The sequence below is a fragment of the Pararge aegeria genome, chromosome 9 (assembly GCF_905163445.1).
Source record: "Pararge aegeria chromosome 9, ilParAegt1.1, whole genome shotgun sequence".
NCBI lineage: Eukaryota > Metazoa > Arthropoda > Insecta > Lepidoptera > Nymphalidae > Pararge > Pararge aegeria.
Window position 1 is genome coordinate 3,608,867 of NC_053188.1, and position 17,268 is coordinate 3,626,134.

A 17,268-nucleotide genomic window follows, 5' to 3' on the forward strand; every position below is an offset into this window, starting at 1 on the left:
CTTCATTAGTGAAAAAAGTATCATTAGTGCAAAAATTCAAATAAAAAGGTCGAGTGTATATTCTTTTAATTAATTAATAATGCAGCGATAACGACATACCAGGTTTGAAATAGTTATATGTTTTTGTTTTTTTTTTATGATTTCTAGCAGTCTTTGAGTTTAATATAATTAAAAATTGTATAATTTTATCAAAGTGTTTTTACCTACACTCGGAGGAAATACCAAATTTATAAATTTCTCAAATGAATATACAAATTTCGGAACTGATAGGATTTGACCTGCCACTCTCTGGCAATCTGCGAGAGAGACGCAGGTTCAGTTCCTAAAAAAACCTATGAATTAAAAAAAAATTATAAATTCTCTTTCTTATTCTTATTAATCTTCCTTTTAATACGTTCTATATAAGCAGCTACGATATTTGATAGCAGAGGAAGAGCTGAGGATTTCTCATCGTCTTTAACCCCGACTTCAGCACAGAGTTCTGCCCTGGTCTTCTTGGCATCAGGCATGGCCGCCTCTGACGTCATCACCGACACTGTATAAAGGTAACCGTTCCACTCCAAATACTCTTTGACGAGTTCGTTTATAAGTAGCACTTCATTTGTGGGCTTCGGTACTCCTGAACTTTTAAAGCCGGAGTTTTGTGATACCTGAGAAATAAATGAATGAAATTTATTGTACACCAAATTAAAAAAGAGCATAAAAAAATACACAATTAAAATAAAGGAGAAAAGGTACAACATCGCTTAAAAGCGATCTCTACCAGTGCAGACACGTGGTTTGTTTATTTTAATTTCTTTTTTTATCGGATTGTGTATGTGTCCGAACCAGATTCGCTAGCTCAAGTTGGAAAAAATATGTATAAATTAATATACTTTTATTGCACACGACAAAAAGTACATAAAAAAGAAAAGTTAACAAAACAAAGTATACAATTTGGCGGCCTTATCGCTCCACAGCGGTTTCATCCAGGCCACCAATGGCGAATAAAAACAAATGCAGAAAATATGTTTTAATACATGTAGAAAAATACTTATATAAATATATATAATATATATATACAACAATACTAATAACTAAATACAAATATTTAATATATAATCTATATATATAAAAGAGAAAGTGTGTGGGTATTTTCCGTATAGGCTCCGAAACGGATGGACCGATTTCAATGAAACTTTCAGGGTATCTCCGGATTGACGTGGCGCGTAATCCTGTAAAGTTTGGTGACGATCGGAGCACTTCTATTTTTGAACTGTCAAACTGTCAAAATCAGCTTTTATTTACTATATTCTACTGTTGGGTGTACATGGTTGTAGACAATGATCTTCACCCGCTCGAGAAGAGAATAAAAGACAATTAATACGGAGAGAAATAAATGATTTAATATATTATGAGACTTAAATTAAAAATTTAATGATGTAAGTTTATTGTTTAAATAAAATGAAGCAAAATCTAGCCCGGCGATGCGGGCTGTGTACGCTAGTTACCTATATAAATATACATAATATAAAAAAGTATGAATGAATGGATGGATCCTTTTATTGTATACCAAAGAAAAAAAAGTTAGTTACAGAGATATAAACATAGAGCAAGAGAGTACAATTTGGTGGCCTCAAACATAAAAAATTAAAATGAAAACAGATAAGTTACAGGACACCGGACGATTGAGACAAGTGTGCTTATAAAATAGTGGCTATATACTTAAACATGACAACCTCCCTGGCGCAGACCCCCCTGGGAGGTCCCGGTTTCGATCCACAGCTCAGAGCAATTTGGAATAACATTTTTTTTCTGGTCTCGTCTGGTGACAGGGTTCAGCCGTGGCTTGTTTTTTCCTGCGATTTTGTGGGCAAATGTATTGGTTAAAAGTAATCCATGTCCAAACCAATGGTTTCCCCCATTGTAAAATTGGATTGAAAACATAGACACAAAAAAAAACTTTTTTTTTTATAATATTAGTGTGGATACCTGTCTTTCTTGTAGAATTTCTGTCACCTTTGCGCGCATCTGAAAAAAAAATGCAAGAATTGAACTAATTTGAGTGAGAAAGGAATGCTCTCAACACATCTGCAGTTTTAAGGGCTTGTGTATATTAGCCCTAAGTGTGTGACATGACTGGATTTGATTTCAAAACAAAGACGCCGTCTAAAATGCTATGCTATTTTTTTGCAATTTTCAGATGTTCAAATAAAATTAAAAATAACCTAGCTAATCAGTAATTTCTACATTATTATATTACTTTTTTAATTTTAACCTTAAAATTTGAAAATATCATACATCAGTGTTAGAGTTAGTCAACTAAGACATTATTTCATTTCATAGCATATCTTTCATTCGCTCCAAGATATTTTTACTCATATATGTGTATGAATTCGAAAACAGAGCTTAGTTGCCATGATAAATCTTATAATTATTATTAAAAAAAAGGTGAGTTACTTTTTTTTATTCCACTACAAGTTAGCCCTTGATTGCAATCCCACCTGGCAGTAAGTGATGATGCAGTCTAAGACGGTAGAGGGCTAACCTGTTGACAAGTATAGTTAACAGGTTAGCCTGTTAACAAGTATAGTTTAGGGAGTATGGTAGTCATACCCCTAATCGGTTTCCACGCGGTATCGCACCGGAACACTAAATCACTTAGCGGCACGTCTTTGCCGGTAGAGTGTAAACTAGCCACGGAGTGTAAACTAAAAATCTCCCGCCAGAGAAAGTAAGAAAACAATATAAAATAACTCCATAATTTAATCATGCTTTCCAATTCGAGCACACAGAGAAGAAATACAAAGGTGTGCTTGAACACTTTTCATCTATCCTAAATGAGGATTAAAAAATTAAACTTTTAATTCAATTAGGCGGCTGTAGTGCAGGAATTTTAAATATCTCTCATCTCTCTAAAATCTCCACAATATTTTGCGACGCCGAAATATTTTCGAGCTCAAACTTTATTACAAATTCGACTGCAATTTCTGCATTAATTAATGTATATCACATGCTACGAGTACTTAACACATAACATACATGACATGGAATTATTTAAAACACGCAATTAGATACATGAGATTTGTAATATAATATGATAGCAGGTAGTAAGAGAATTTTTTTTTTGACAGAGCTCGTCCGGAATATTGTTGCAATACTGTATTTTCCTGTCTGAGGGGCCTGGGTGCCGGCGTAATTACAGGCCCTATGTCTTGAAGAGCACGTCAAACTCTGTTATATCATATGCTACGAGTACTTAGCACATAAACATGAAATGATTTAGAACACGCAATTAGATACTACATGTATCTAATTGCGTGTTCTAATATAAAATAAATATACTACGACAATACACACATCGCCATCTAGTCCCAAAGTAAGCGTAGCTTGTGTTATGGGTACGTATTTTTATGAATAATATACATAAATACTTATAATATATAAACACCCAGACACTGAAAAACATTCATGTTCATAACACAAATATTGTCCAGTTGTGGGAATCGAACCCACGGCCTTGGACTCAGAAAGCAGGGTTGCTGTCCACTGCGCCAATCGGGCGTCAAAATTGAAATGTGATTTGTAGTATATGTTAGCTAGTAGTACAAGAGATTTGTGTGACAGAGCTCGTCCGGATTATTGCTGCAATACTGTGTTTTCTTATCTGTAGGGCGTGGGTGCCGGCGTAATTACAGGCCCTATGTCTTGAAGAGCACGTCAAACTCTGTTATATCCTATGCTATGATTACTTAACACATCAACATAAAATGATTTTATGTTAGCTAGTAAGTAGTAGCAGAGCTTTTGTGACAGAGCTCGTCCGGGGAAATGTTGTTGCAATACTGTATTTTCCTGTTAAAAGGACGTAGGTGCCGGCGTAATTACAGGCCCTAGTCTTGAAGAGCACGTCAAACTCTGTTATATCATAATATGCTACGAGTACTTAACACATCAACATGAAATGAATTTATGTTAGCTAGTAAGTAGTAGCAGAGCTTTTGTGACAGAGCTCGTCCGGGGAAATGTTGTTGCAATACTGTATTTTCCTGTCTAAACGACGTGGGTGCTGGGTATTATTTATTTATTTATTTTTCTTATGAATAAAGACACCTTTGTCCACCTGTGGGACTTTAATTATAGGTTAAGAATAGTATATTTTAGTAGAAGAATTCCTTTTGCGAGCTCGTCCGGGGATGTACTACCGCTATGCATTTTTCTGCCGCCAAGCAGTTCAATATACTATATTTATTTATTTAATCTGTTTACAGACGATGGTTTTCCTAATTACATCAGGTAGGCGACCTGCCAAATAAATAAATAAATAGATAGTTTAGGAAAAGAATATTCAAAGTTGTTATATTAGAACACAGTCGCTATAAAATTGATATGAAAGGCATATACTAATTTCGGCATCGACGGTAGGAGAGCCTTAATTGCAGAAAGCGCTCAGGCCGCGTTTGTCAGAAAGTCGCAGGTTCTAATCCTGTCAGTTCCGAAAATTTGTATATGCATTTCAAATTTATAAAATTGACAATTCCTCCAAGTGCAGGTAAAAACATTAATAAAAATTATAAAAATCATAAAAAAAGCAATGTATCATCTCTTGTTTCAAACGTGTCTCATTGTAATATGGACCTTTGAAAAAGTAGATCGAAATTGCAACGTTTCCTACTAGATGACGCTACAGTCTGCTATAAGACTGATGTTAAAGGCATATTCAATTTCGGCATCGACGGTAGGAGAGCCGTAGCTTAATTGGAGAAGGCGCTAAAGCCGCGATTGCCAGAGAGTAGCAGGTTCAAATCCTGTCGGTTCCGAAAATTTTTATATGCATTTTATATTTATAAAATTGTTATATTAGGTTACTTTATAAATTTGTTTACCAAAGCCCTGTCTTTAAGACAAGGTGATGTGTTTACACCAGAAACGACATCAGTATCCTAAGAAGAAAGAAGGTTAGAAAGTGAGTTATTCTAACTGTATAATAAAATTTCCTTCACAACTTTTTCAAAGATATTCAAATTAATAATTGTGATCTTCCAAAGTAAAGACAAGGTTACCTCAAGACTTTAATTAGTCTTTTGTAAAAGCCCAACCAAATTGATTTTCCGGCGCCTTAACGAGAATTTATTTAACGAACTAGAAAAACCCGCGGCTTTGCCTGCTTGTACTATTTCCTTATTTCTCCACGGTTTGTATTTCAGCGAGCGCATATGGATGTGTATAAGAGGTATTGTTATCGCTGAATATCATCATCATCATCAAATCAATCCATTACCGGCTCACTACAGAGCGCGGGTCTCCTCCCACAATGAGAAGGGGTTAAGGCCGTAGTCCACCACGCTGGCCCAATGCGGATTAGTGGACTCCACATACCTTTGAGAACATTATGTAGAACTCTCAGGCATGCAGATTTCCTCGCGATGTTTTCCTTCACCGTTGAAGCAAGTAATATTTTTATTAGTAAAACGCACATAACTTAGAAAGTTAGAGGTGCTGGGATTCGAACTCGGCCCCCCGGATAGCAGCTCGACTTCGCTATCACCGCTCCGCTTCTTACTAAAATACTAAGTAAGCGAATATAGTGTTGAGACTATAAATTTTTAAAACGGTCGCTATCACGGATCACTTGATTTATTGCTTCATTCAGATTTGATAATTCTCCCACTCATTATCAATTATCATATATTTTATTTTATTTTTTATTTATACTCTTTATTTGTACACCACTCAGAAAAACGAGACAAAAAAAAGAACAAACACATGAAAAAAGAAGCAGGATACAAAAGGCGGCCTTATCGCTAAGTAGCGATAAGGCCGTAAAGCGATATAATTTATTATGCGCTTAATTCATTATATCCCGTTAACAACTATAGTTATGAATGCGTTAGTGTATAAGCTTGAAGAGGTTTGAACTTAAAAAGCTTAAAAAAATAGCCTATAATATCCCCGAACCACTGACTTCCATTAGCTCCACATTTAAAATTCAAATGTCCCTGAAACTAATATTATAATGATTTAAATCATTTTAATTTTAGTACCGTGCACACTCATTTTGGAGTGGCAACCGCGCTCCCGTAAAAGCGCAGTGTTGGTCGACCCTTAACCAAGAAGTCAGACGCCATCAAACGAGTCGCGGGGAGCCGCTGGATACAAGTGGCCCAGAATCGTGGAGTTCGGAAAGACCTATGTCCAGCAGTGGACGTCAATCTGTAGATTTGATGATGACACTCGTATAACAGCGTCACCCTTAATCTAACGGAGACTTAAACAAATTGACAACAGTGATAATAATGGAGGCCAGTGCTCCGAACATAAACTATCTGTGCAAGAAATCACGATAATCTGTTGCTCCGTACAATTAGTACGCCCAAAATCGAGTATCGTGTGTTATGGATGAACAAACAAAAGAACAAACACATTTTCTCATATATAATATTAGTAATTATTAAAATGTCTAGGTAGTCGTAGGTACATACCTCTGCCTGAAATTTATTCAGATGGCCGCTCTTTCGCAAAAGGTTTTTTATAGCGTCCAAAAGCTCCTTTTCCGAAATCGTTTGGTTTCCATTCATCTCGTTGTAAATTAAATTACTTCCAAATGAAGTGTTCTTTATAATGAAGTATCAAATAAAAAGTGTTATTCGATCTGCAGCCGCGTTGTTCTATTCGGGGATCTCGTTTTTACGAAGTCCTTAATCTTTTATTAACGAAAATAAAATTCCTCGTGAATTCTTTGTGATGTTTCAGAAATAACAAGGATTAATTGGACCGGTGACGGTTTACAGTGACTCGTCAATGTCAAAAATAACTTACTTTTTATTTTTCAGAATGCGGCAAGTACTTATTTATCATTAACGTAGTGTTAACGTACTTTATATAATACTAGCCCGGGACTTGGTCTTTGTTTGATTTTGTATTTTGATGTGACATTAAATTTAGTTGAAAATCTAAAAAAAATTAAAGTATTCAGTATCGCTAAGCCTTAAATTAGGGGTTTGCTTGTAGATACGAAACGATGCGTATGTTAAATGACAAAGAAGATGGTATAAAAAGAGCAATATAATTTTATATATGTTATGTAGCTCAGAAAACCCATGAATGGGTTGAAAAGATGCTGGTATCTCGCACCTTGGTGGCGACCTCGTACCTTGCTAAAAGCAGCGTTGGTCGACCACCAAGGAGGTGGACATTTGACATCAACCGCCTATTGTGTACATCGTGTTAACTAGTTTTTTTATAATTTTTCCTGTATTTTTATGTGGTGCACAATAACAGTGTATTCATTCCTTCATCAACCGAATATCGGGGAGCCGCTGAGAATAAGCAACGTAAGACCGTGGATTTTAGAACTCCACACAAAATACTTATATAATACGACATCACATACCTTTGAGAACATAATGGAGAACTCTCAGGTTTGCAGGTTTCCTCACGATGTTTTCCTTCACCGTTAAAGTGATATTTTAATTGCTTTTTTTACATAACTTAGAAAAGTAAGAGGTGCGTGCTGGGATTCGAATGGGAACTCTATTACCGCTTCAAACTCACATCCGTTCGAAATTCAAATTTGAAATCACCGCCCGTATGAAACTAAAATGGCCAATTATTTAAAGTGATACAGCGAAACAATTGCTGTAAAATTGAGGGGTAATTTCATATAAGGAGACATGAAAACTATTCGCGTGCTACACCCGAACTATTCAGCCAAATTGCCGTCGTCGGGCGATATTTCACAATCACATTATTACCAGCGACGCTAGACATGACAAACCTAACTACTACAAACCATTGTTAATAATATGTTACTTTTTTAATATGTTGCTACCGTAACAAGCTCTCTGCTAATTTACAATGATAATTTTGGCATGTGAAATTTCGTATTTTTTCCGGTTAAATATAATACAGATAATGTCTTACTCCTGACTTAGTGCATGCTACGCAACCACAACTATCGAAAATCAATATTCAATTAGCTATATGTGTTTTTCCTATTGTGTTGTGTTGCAATAAAGTTTTTTTATTATATTCTATTATATTCTAACAGTACTAAGGTATTTTGTAAAAATTCAAGTTACTTGCAATTATTTGTTAAAATAAACTGTTACTTGTATAACAAATGATTTTAGTTTAAAAATAACTAGAAATCATTACACATGTAATGCCAGTGTAGTATGGGTTTTATATAACTGCTAGGCTCCTAACAGGTTAGCCCGCTACCGTCTCAAACTGCATCATAATATACTAGCGGGTGAGATTTCAGTCAAGGGCTAACTTGTAGTGGAATTAAAAAAAAATCCATCTGAGGATGTTCTAGAGAACAATAATAATAATAATAATAATAAAAAAATAGCTTCTTTTCATTTTAGAGACCTGAAATTTAGTCTAATAAACAGGTTTGTTATACATTCTAATTGATTCTGAGACGGCGATAACAAAAAAAAACCGGCTAAGTTTGTGAACGGGCGCGTTCGTGTTTTAGCTTTCGTTTTAGGTTAACGAATGTTGTTATCACCATCACCTCATAATAGCGGTAATACATACTTATAAAGTTTCATAAGTATATTTCATCAGTGCGACTTTAAAGCGACTCACCTTCGAATTCATGTTACGGAACACTAAAAGTTGTAAGCGTTTTGGAAAATCCTTACCATTTTCTCGATAGTGGCTATGAGTGGTCGGCAGTTGTCAACTCTCAGGTGGCCATTTAATTTGAGTGCCACTACACTGCGAACCACTTCGTTTTTCGTAATACTTCGTCAGTTTTTTTTGTATTTTACAGTCCAGTTCTGTTTGTTAAGTGTAACGTCATTTTAGGACCAATAATGAATATTTAAACTGTTTCACCTTCAGTGAATACCGTTAAAAAAGGATTTGGTCATAAGTATAACACGGACTGAAACCGTCTAAAACATGTTGTAGGAAAAAGTGTATCGTTCTGTTTATTTAAGTCATAAACAAAAAGGGTCAGTTAACTGTTTTATGCTTATGTAACACTGATGTTTAATATTTAACGTACTTTTGTAAATACGTATTATTGACAGTAGTTAACGAACTACCCTCTACCTCTACGAATATATTTACATGTATTATATGAAATTTACGTATTTTTTTATCTTCAATATATATATAACTATTTGTATTATGTACCTTCAAACAATATCTCTATACATATCATGTAATACTTTATAATATAATAAGTTTTGATTTTGCCATACCCACACTCGTTTTTTGTGTCGCATTTCCGAAGCTTGGCTGGTAGAAAATACTTTTAGATTACCCGTAAGTCCGCCTTTGTAAACAATTTGGTTCGATGTGCAAAAAACAGCTAAAATATATTTTTTTTTTGTCAAAACTCTTTTTTGAGTTGTTGATAGAGCTTTTTGTTACTGAGTTTGTTTGCAGAATTGCTGTATTCCGGACAACCCGACTCGTCAAAGTGTTGCTTTCCATTAAATTTCAAATTCATTTATTTCCTAGTAGTAGGCCTACTTTATAAGCACTTTTACTATATACCACCGGTTCGGAAAGCAGATGTGCTATTTGTTTAGTCCACCAAAACGAATAAAAAAAAATGGAAAATTGTGTAAGGGTTTGAAAAAAAACATTCCACGATAAATTCAAAATGGCTGCTTACGCAAAAGGAATTTGATCGAAAATTTGAATTTAGACTAATAGCATGCCACCAGCAATCTCCCGTAGAGCCATAAAATACCTGTCGGTAATTAACTCAGTTTGAAAACACTATACCTTTTGTATGAGACTTTTAAAGTTTGCTCTTTTCCTTTACTATTTGTTGAAAAAATGAAGAGTATAAATATTAAAAAAAAACCTTAATTTTACGACACAGTTTTTATTTATTTTAGCAATTAAAATAAAAAAAAATATCACTTGCTTGGCGGCCAAGAACAACATTGTGAGTAAATGCTGCATGTCAGAGGCCGTTTAGAACGGTCCATTCTGTTCCGTACCTACTAAGGGCACAGGTTTCCTCTCAGAATGAGTGGGGTTTAGAAGAAGGTAGACTTCACACTCATTTGAGAACTCTCTGGAGAACTCACAGGCCTCACGATGTTTCTCATCATCGGTAAAACAAGTGATATGTTAATTGCTTAAATTAAGAACGCACATAACTCCGAAAATTGGTGGTAAATACTGGTTATCGAATTCGGTCTCCCAGAAACCGAAAACCGAAGCCCTAACCACTAGGCTCACAGAGCAATAAAATATTTTTCATCATCATCATCGTCATCATCATCATATCAATCCTTTACCGACCCAATACAGGACATGGGTCTCCTCTCACAGTGAGAAGGGGTTTAGGCCGAAGTCTGGCTGGCCCACTGGCGCATTATTGAGAACTCTCAGGTATGCAGGTTTCCTCACGATGTTTTCCTTCATCGTTGAAGCAGGTGATATTTTAATTGTCTAAAACGCACATAACTTATAAAAGTTAGAGGTGCGTGCTGGGATACTAATCCTATAGGCTTTTATTCAGATACTTTTTAGTTTATTTTAAATAATGCTTAAATAATATGATCAGCAACTGCAACAAAGAAAAAGGCCTCCTCCAATTATTTTTTCCACTCATGTCTATCTCTGGCATTCCTTGACCATATTTTGACTGCTATAGCTTTTAGTTGATTTTCCCATCTTTTATATTGATCTCCTCGTACCAGTTCGTGATTGACTTATGCCCGTTTACGTTTCTGAAAACGGACAAGGCAATGCCTCACTAAATAATGCCTAATCAAATAAGAAGAAGAAGAAGCACTTTATAGCACGTATAACATACAGGAAAAGAAAAAGTAAGGAGTATATAGTAAAAAATATAGACATGCAAAAGCGGCGTTATTGCTGCAAGCAATCTCTTAGAGGCAACCTTTGTAGACAGAACAGGACAGAACCTTTGTAGATGATTCCGAGATACCCATTTACCTTTCACCAATCGATTTTCGCTAGGCAACTCAAATAACCTATTTGTCTATGGTCGTCTATGGTTCTGGCCACCAGATCTGGTTTTTCGTGTGTGTTTTATTGTATTTTTATTTTTAGTATGGATTTCAATTTATTAAAAAAAGTAAACCGAATTAATATTTTATTCATCTGTCAAGTAGAGTTTACGAGTCTGCTAAACTTTGCGATCCGCCTTATCGGTGTCGTAGCTTTAGACGGCATCTAAGGTAAGACATCACTTAAGTGAAGTTAGTGAAACGTTTTTTTTCCCTCTAGGAATCACCTGAATCACTAGGCATCCAATAAAGGTGATTCCTAGGTTTGAAGAAAACGGACATAACTCCATTTGTCTACGTCACTCTACGCAAAAATACCTCTACTTAACGCAGTTTGAAAACACTAATCCGAATGGGCTACCTCACCTAACTGCTAAGCTATCATGGAGCAAAAAACATACGTAATTCCTAGCTTTCTTCAAAGGACACTAATGACTCTAGCTGCACTTCGTAACAAATGTTGCGGTATTAACGTGCAGTCCATTCTGGTAGTGATCTGTTTTACAGTTAACGACAACGATGTAAATGGAACCGAGTCTGATCCCCGGCTTCTAACTTTTCAAAGTAATAGAATAGAATCATAATCATTATCAACACATTTCCGGCCCACTACAGAATCAGGAGGGTTAAGTCTGTAGTACACCACGCTGGTCAAGTGCGGATTTGACAGATGACAAAAAAAACTCCGGCTAAGTTTGTTTTGGGCTCTTAGATCAGGGCGCGTTTGGAACCCTCCTAGATTTAGTTTATAGCCAACGAATGCAGTTATCTCCATCACCTATCATCTCCGATTCATCCAACCATCCATCTTCAATAATGGTAATAATATATGTATGAATGCTTCTTAAGGGCCTGTAAAAAAAAAACCTTTGTGAATTTTAAATTTTTGAACTTTTATTGGTAGACGCAACACTCATGTGAGAACGCTATGGAGTACTCTCAGCCATGCAGGTTTCCTCACGATATTTCCTTTTATCGTTAAAGCAAGTGATACATTTTAAATTCAAAACGAACATAACTCCGAAAAGTTAAGTTAGGTTCGCGCGGGGATCGCACTCATCGCGAAAGGAAGGCAAATGCTCTTACTTAATTGGCTTCCACGCGACATACCGGAAGTACCGGAACGCTAAATCGTTTTCTTTGCCAGCTTACGGTGGTGATTGGCCACAGTTGAAGCCTCCCACCAGACCGACCACAGAAGACAATTTGGTATTTGGTATGTACAAGAGAAATTGTACATATCAAACCCGAGACCTCAAATAATACTACATAGCTCACCACTGCAACAAGAAGGTCGACTAGCCCTCAACCAAGGTCTTTAACCGTGTCTCGAGTTTTTTGGTAGAGACAAAACAAATTGCGCTGTACTGTCTTCTAATCTGAATTTGGCCAGCGTCGTTGATTAGGGCCTAAACGATTCTAAGAGGACCCGTAGTGGGCCGGCATTATTATTATTATTCAAGAAATTCTTTATTGTTCAAAACATTTTACAGAACCGTATATGCATACATAAGACACAAATAGTAAAACCTAAGATAACATTACTTAAAGGCTAAAGCACCTTTTAAAGCTTAGCTCATAACATTATATCATGTTAAATAACACCACTTGTAAGGAAATTTTGGATATTTGTAAATAAACAAAAAATATTGCAAAAGAGGGTACAAGCATAATTATATATAAGGTGTGAATGATAAGCTGGCTTTATATGATATCGTATCAGTATCGTATCTTATCATATAAAGAGCCTGAGCAAAGCTGGACAAATGATGCAGATCGGCTCCAAGCGATCTCAAGGATGGCTGTGAGGTTTCCCGCAGTTGTTCCATTGATCCGACGGCGCGTGCTTAATCAACTTACACAAACTCACTCTAACTTAGATAGATTAGATTGCGCTCAATGGAAACAGATTTATTTTATTTACAGACCAAACGTTCTGCATTCAATTTTAAATCACCATTATCATCTTTATGGATTTAAACACACTAGAAGATATACGTTCACACTATCTTTGTTTTCACTATGACGTTTCAAAAGCGGTTGTAAAGTAGGCGTACTTGAAATAATTTATAAAGTTATTATATTGCTACTTAGCGATAAGGCCGCCTTTTATATCCTGCTTCATTCTTCATGTGTTTGTTCCTTTTTGTTTTTTTCGTTTTTCTGAGTGGTGTACAAATAAAGAACTGATACTGATGACTTGTTTGCCATCAGAAGAAAACGAATAGCATCCTTGATGAAAAGAACGTGGGTAAGCAGTAACGACATTTTGAAAGAATAAATAAATAAATACGACTCTCCGATTTACAAGCTTTATATTAAACTCCACGTACGGATGCCTGGAGGCAGAAATTCTGATTTGTAACTTTTTGTATATTGAATATCAATATCTCATGTATGTTTTTTGATTTTGTTTAGTTTTTAATTATTCTGTAATGTAATAGTAAAGATTGTTCATAGTTACTAAATAAAAAAATATTACTATTATTATAAGATAATTATATATAAAAGGTCCTGCAAACAAATTTATTCACAATATTTTCAATAAAGTTTTAATGATTATTATTACAGATACGGCTTTACTTGCTCCTACTTTCTCCTAGGTACGAGGTTGGATATATTTTTTTAACTGAATAAATAGTACTATTTTTTTACTGAATAACGAAATATAATTCATAATACAATTAGCTTCATAGCTTAATTTAAATTTACTGGAAGATGGTGATAACAAAAAAATAAATTTACCTGGCTAAGTTTGTTGTGGGGTCAAAAAATTATTCAAAATTCAAATACAAAATTTCTTTATTCATGTAAGCCTATCACAGGCACTTATGAAGCGTTCATACATATTAGTTTACATAATTGTAACGGGATGGTGATAACTTCGTTCGCCAAATTAAATCTAAAGCTACGAGGGTTCCAAACGCGTCCTGGTCTAAGAAGAAGCCCACAACAAACTTAACAAACATAGCTCGGACAACAGACGGACGATGGGGTTCCAAGGTGCTGGAATGGTGACCCCGCACAGATAAACGCAGCAATGGTCGGCTTTCGACGAGGTGGACAGATGACATGAAACGAGTTGCTGGGAGCCGCTGGAAACAAGCGCTCCAGGACCGTGGATTTTGGAACTCCCTACAAAATACCTACGAGTTTGTTCTGCAATGGACTTCAATCGGTCGAAGTGACAATGATGATGATGACAAACATTATTGGGTACTCTCAGGCTTACAGGTAGGAAACCACAAAGGTCATAGTAAAAGCATAACATTTATAATTTCTTAGAACACACATAACTCCTAAAAGTTAGGGGTGCGAGGCGGGAATCGAAGTCTGTCACCGCTAAATGGAGGCAAAAGTCCTTTCCACTAGTCTATCACCGCTTTTCCGTTTTTGATACTTACCTACTTGATATCTGTGTAACCACTGGGAACTAATCCCATTGTTGCATGTTGCAAGTTGGCAAAGTGGCTGCCAAGATATTTGGTTCAACTGATTCACTGAACGGACTGCAAAGAGATAACAAAGAAAGTTCACTTGGCAAGATATTGCTGAATGTAGAGATTGCGTTACTTGATGCATTTTCCTCTTTTATTTAATTAAAAAATTACCTGACTAGCTCTTGACCGCGATTTAGTCCGCGTTTGATTCGTCAAAGGCCATTGAATCAATATGTATGTTACATTATGTTTTATAGGCTAAAAATTCAAGTCCATTTTTAAGATGTTAGTTTAGCCGTTGAGCCATGTGGCCGTGGATTTTGAAAGAATCGTTAGTGTTTTTGCTATTTTAGTCCATTCAAAACAATAAAATATGTGTAAGCAAAAATAAAGTAGCGTATTTAAGCGTTTGCTTTTACGACTAGGCTTATTTTAGCGTTTTTCATTAAAAAGGGCATTATTTAAAAAAATTGTTCTCGCGTCTGATGACCCAAGAGCGGGCGCTTATTTACCCGAACAGTTCGGGATTACAAAGATGCAATTCGCCTGCGTTTTCGATAACATGCCAATACCTGAACAGTTGGACAACGTATATCCCCATCCCTAATAATATTATAAATGTCAATGTAAGTTTGTTTGTTACGCTTTCACGCAAAAACTACTTAACCGATCTTCATGAAACTTTGTACACATATTTTTGAAAGTGTTACGAGATATATAGGATACTTTTTATCCCGACATTAAGCTCGGTTCCTTTAAGAGAGGTGATGAGTGTTTGACAATTTTACACCATAACTCCGACGAATCATAACCGATTTGAATAATTATTTTTGTACTATAGAGGTTGTTATATATGTTTAATTTTGCCAAAACTGTGGATGGGGATAAAGGACAGAACTCCTCAGCGGACAGCAGCAAACTCCTCATTTAAGACTTAGCAATACTGAATACTTTCATTTTTTTTAGATCTGCAACTAAATTTAATGCCACATCAAAAAACAAAATCAAACGCAGACGAAGTCGCGGGCAACAGCTAGTTTTTTATAAAGATTATGAATACAAGTTTAATATTGTTTAATGTTTTTCAGTTTATTGGACGTAATTTCTTGTAAGATATTTTAATATATCTTTTTGTTACATCTCAAACGTAAACATAGGCCTATAATTTAGCTCAATGGCTGTAGCATTTCAAAGGGACCATAGCGCCATAGCTACCTTGCCCATAAGTGAACAGTAAGACGTCATTTTTGTTAGTACATATTGTTATTTTTATAATTTAATGCTATACAAATAAATACCCTCTCAAACGCTAATGGATATATATTTACTCCATTTATAAACTTGAGAGCTACATTTTAATATCGTCATAAAGAATAAAGCAAGGGAAAACTTATTGTTGCAACTTTGCAAAGAAGTTGCCAAGTGGTAGCATTTTGAGCACAGTCTTAAAAATAACTTTTATTTTCAAAGTGTAGTAGGTACTCCAGTTGAAAGATTTTGAGATAACTCACTTGGCAAGATATTGCTGTACCATACTTTAATAAGAAGAACTAGCAAAATGTTTATCATCGTCGGCCTAATTAATGTCCGACTGCTGAGCACAGCTATCTTTCTTACAAGAAATAGATAGATCTTAGACGCCGTATGCTCCTTCCAAGCTTCTTTGTTAGAGATGGTTATAGAGCGTACTCCAAGTAGCTACGTTATTTGATTGTGATTTGGCTGATATAGGTAACGAATCCGACCGTTCAGGTAATTTGTGGATTGTGGATCGCATTATTAACTGTTAGGCATCACTAACATTTGATAATACGATCCACAATCCACACTCCACAGTTAAGTTATCGTTTCGGTCTCATGACCGAAACGTGGCAAAGAAAATACTTTTGGACTAGGTAATCAATGCACATCGACTTCCGACTCTTTTGAACCTACACTATTCTTTCTATAAATTAATATTTAATACGTAAAGCGGAAACTTTGTGGCCTGTTTAATAGCGAATCTGCTTTTTGAGTGGCCGTGGGTTCGATTCCCACAACTGGGAAATGTTTGTGTGAATGTTTTTCAGTGTCTGGGTGTTTATCTGTAAGTATTTATTCACAAAAATATTCATCAGTCATCTATGTATCCATAAAACAAGCTACGCTTATTTTATACTTATTTATTTAGTGGCGGAAATAAGCATGGCCCAAAATAATCATTATCATCATGTCAACCCATTCTCGGCCCACTACAGGGCACGGGTCTACTCCCACAATGAAAAAAGCTTAAGGCCGTAGTCCACCACCCTGTCCTAGTGCGGATTGGTGGACGTCACAAAACTTTGAGAACATTATAGAGAACTCTCAGGCATGCAGGTTTCTTCACGATATTTTCCTTCACCGTTGAAGCAAGTTATATTTTAATTGCTTAAAACGCAGATAACTCAGAAAAGTTACGCGTGCTGGGCTTCGAGCTAAACCCCGAGTGTCAAACCGAAGTCCTACCCACTGGGCTATTACGCATCAAATATTTTATTGTGGTAATTTGACCTACATTTTTTTTAATAAGGTCTCTATTTATCTATGTTCTAAAATTGTTCGGGCTCTTGCTAAGAAAAACTATGTTAAATGTTAAAATATTTCTTAATATTTTAGCAACTCCAAAACATCGCGAGTTCTAATGGAAGCATAGTTGCATTTTTAATGTAAGAACTCGATTCCATACTACTACTATGTAGAACAGCGAAGTAACTTTTAGTCAAAAGTTATAAAGAATTTTGAAATCTTTTAAATAATTTGTACAGTTTGAAGTAAGAACATTTTAAAGAGCATGCTCTAGTTTTGAGTAAAAT

At 35.6% G+C, this 17,268-nt stretch overlaps 1 protein-coding gene across 1 annotated transcript; it reads right to left on the bottom strand.

Moving 5' to 3' along the window:
• Positions 1 to 350: 350 nt before the first annotated feature.
• On the bottom strand, positions 351 to 6,708 carry LOC120626440 (centrosomal protein 20-like). Its single transcript, XM_039893967.1, has 3 exons — positions 6,462 to 6,708; positions 1,972 to 2,010; positions 351 to 650 (listed from the first exon to the last, which is right to left on the bottom strand). Exons 1-3 carry the CDS (start codon positions 6,555 to 6,557, stop codon positions 351 to 353), a joined length of 435 nt encoding a protein of 144 aa, XP_039749901.1. The 5' UTR covers positions 6,558 to 6,708.
• Positions 6,709 to 17,268: the final 10,560 nt, after the last annotated feature.

Excerpts from the sequence above, each read along its gene's own strand:
- LOC120626440 (XM_039893967.1), bottom strand. The coding sequence starts at position 6,557 with ATGAATGGAAACCAAACGATTTCGGAAAAGGAGCTTTTGGACGCTATA. Across the intron at positions 2,011-6,461 it reads TGAATAAATTTCAGGCAGAG|ATGCGCGCAAAGGTGACAGA; the intron begins GTATGTACCTAC and ends TTTTTTTTTCAG. Across the intron at positions 651-1,971 it reads AAATTCTACAAGAAAGACAG|GTATCACAAAACTCCGGCTT; the intron begins GTATCCACACTA and ends TTTATTTCTCAG.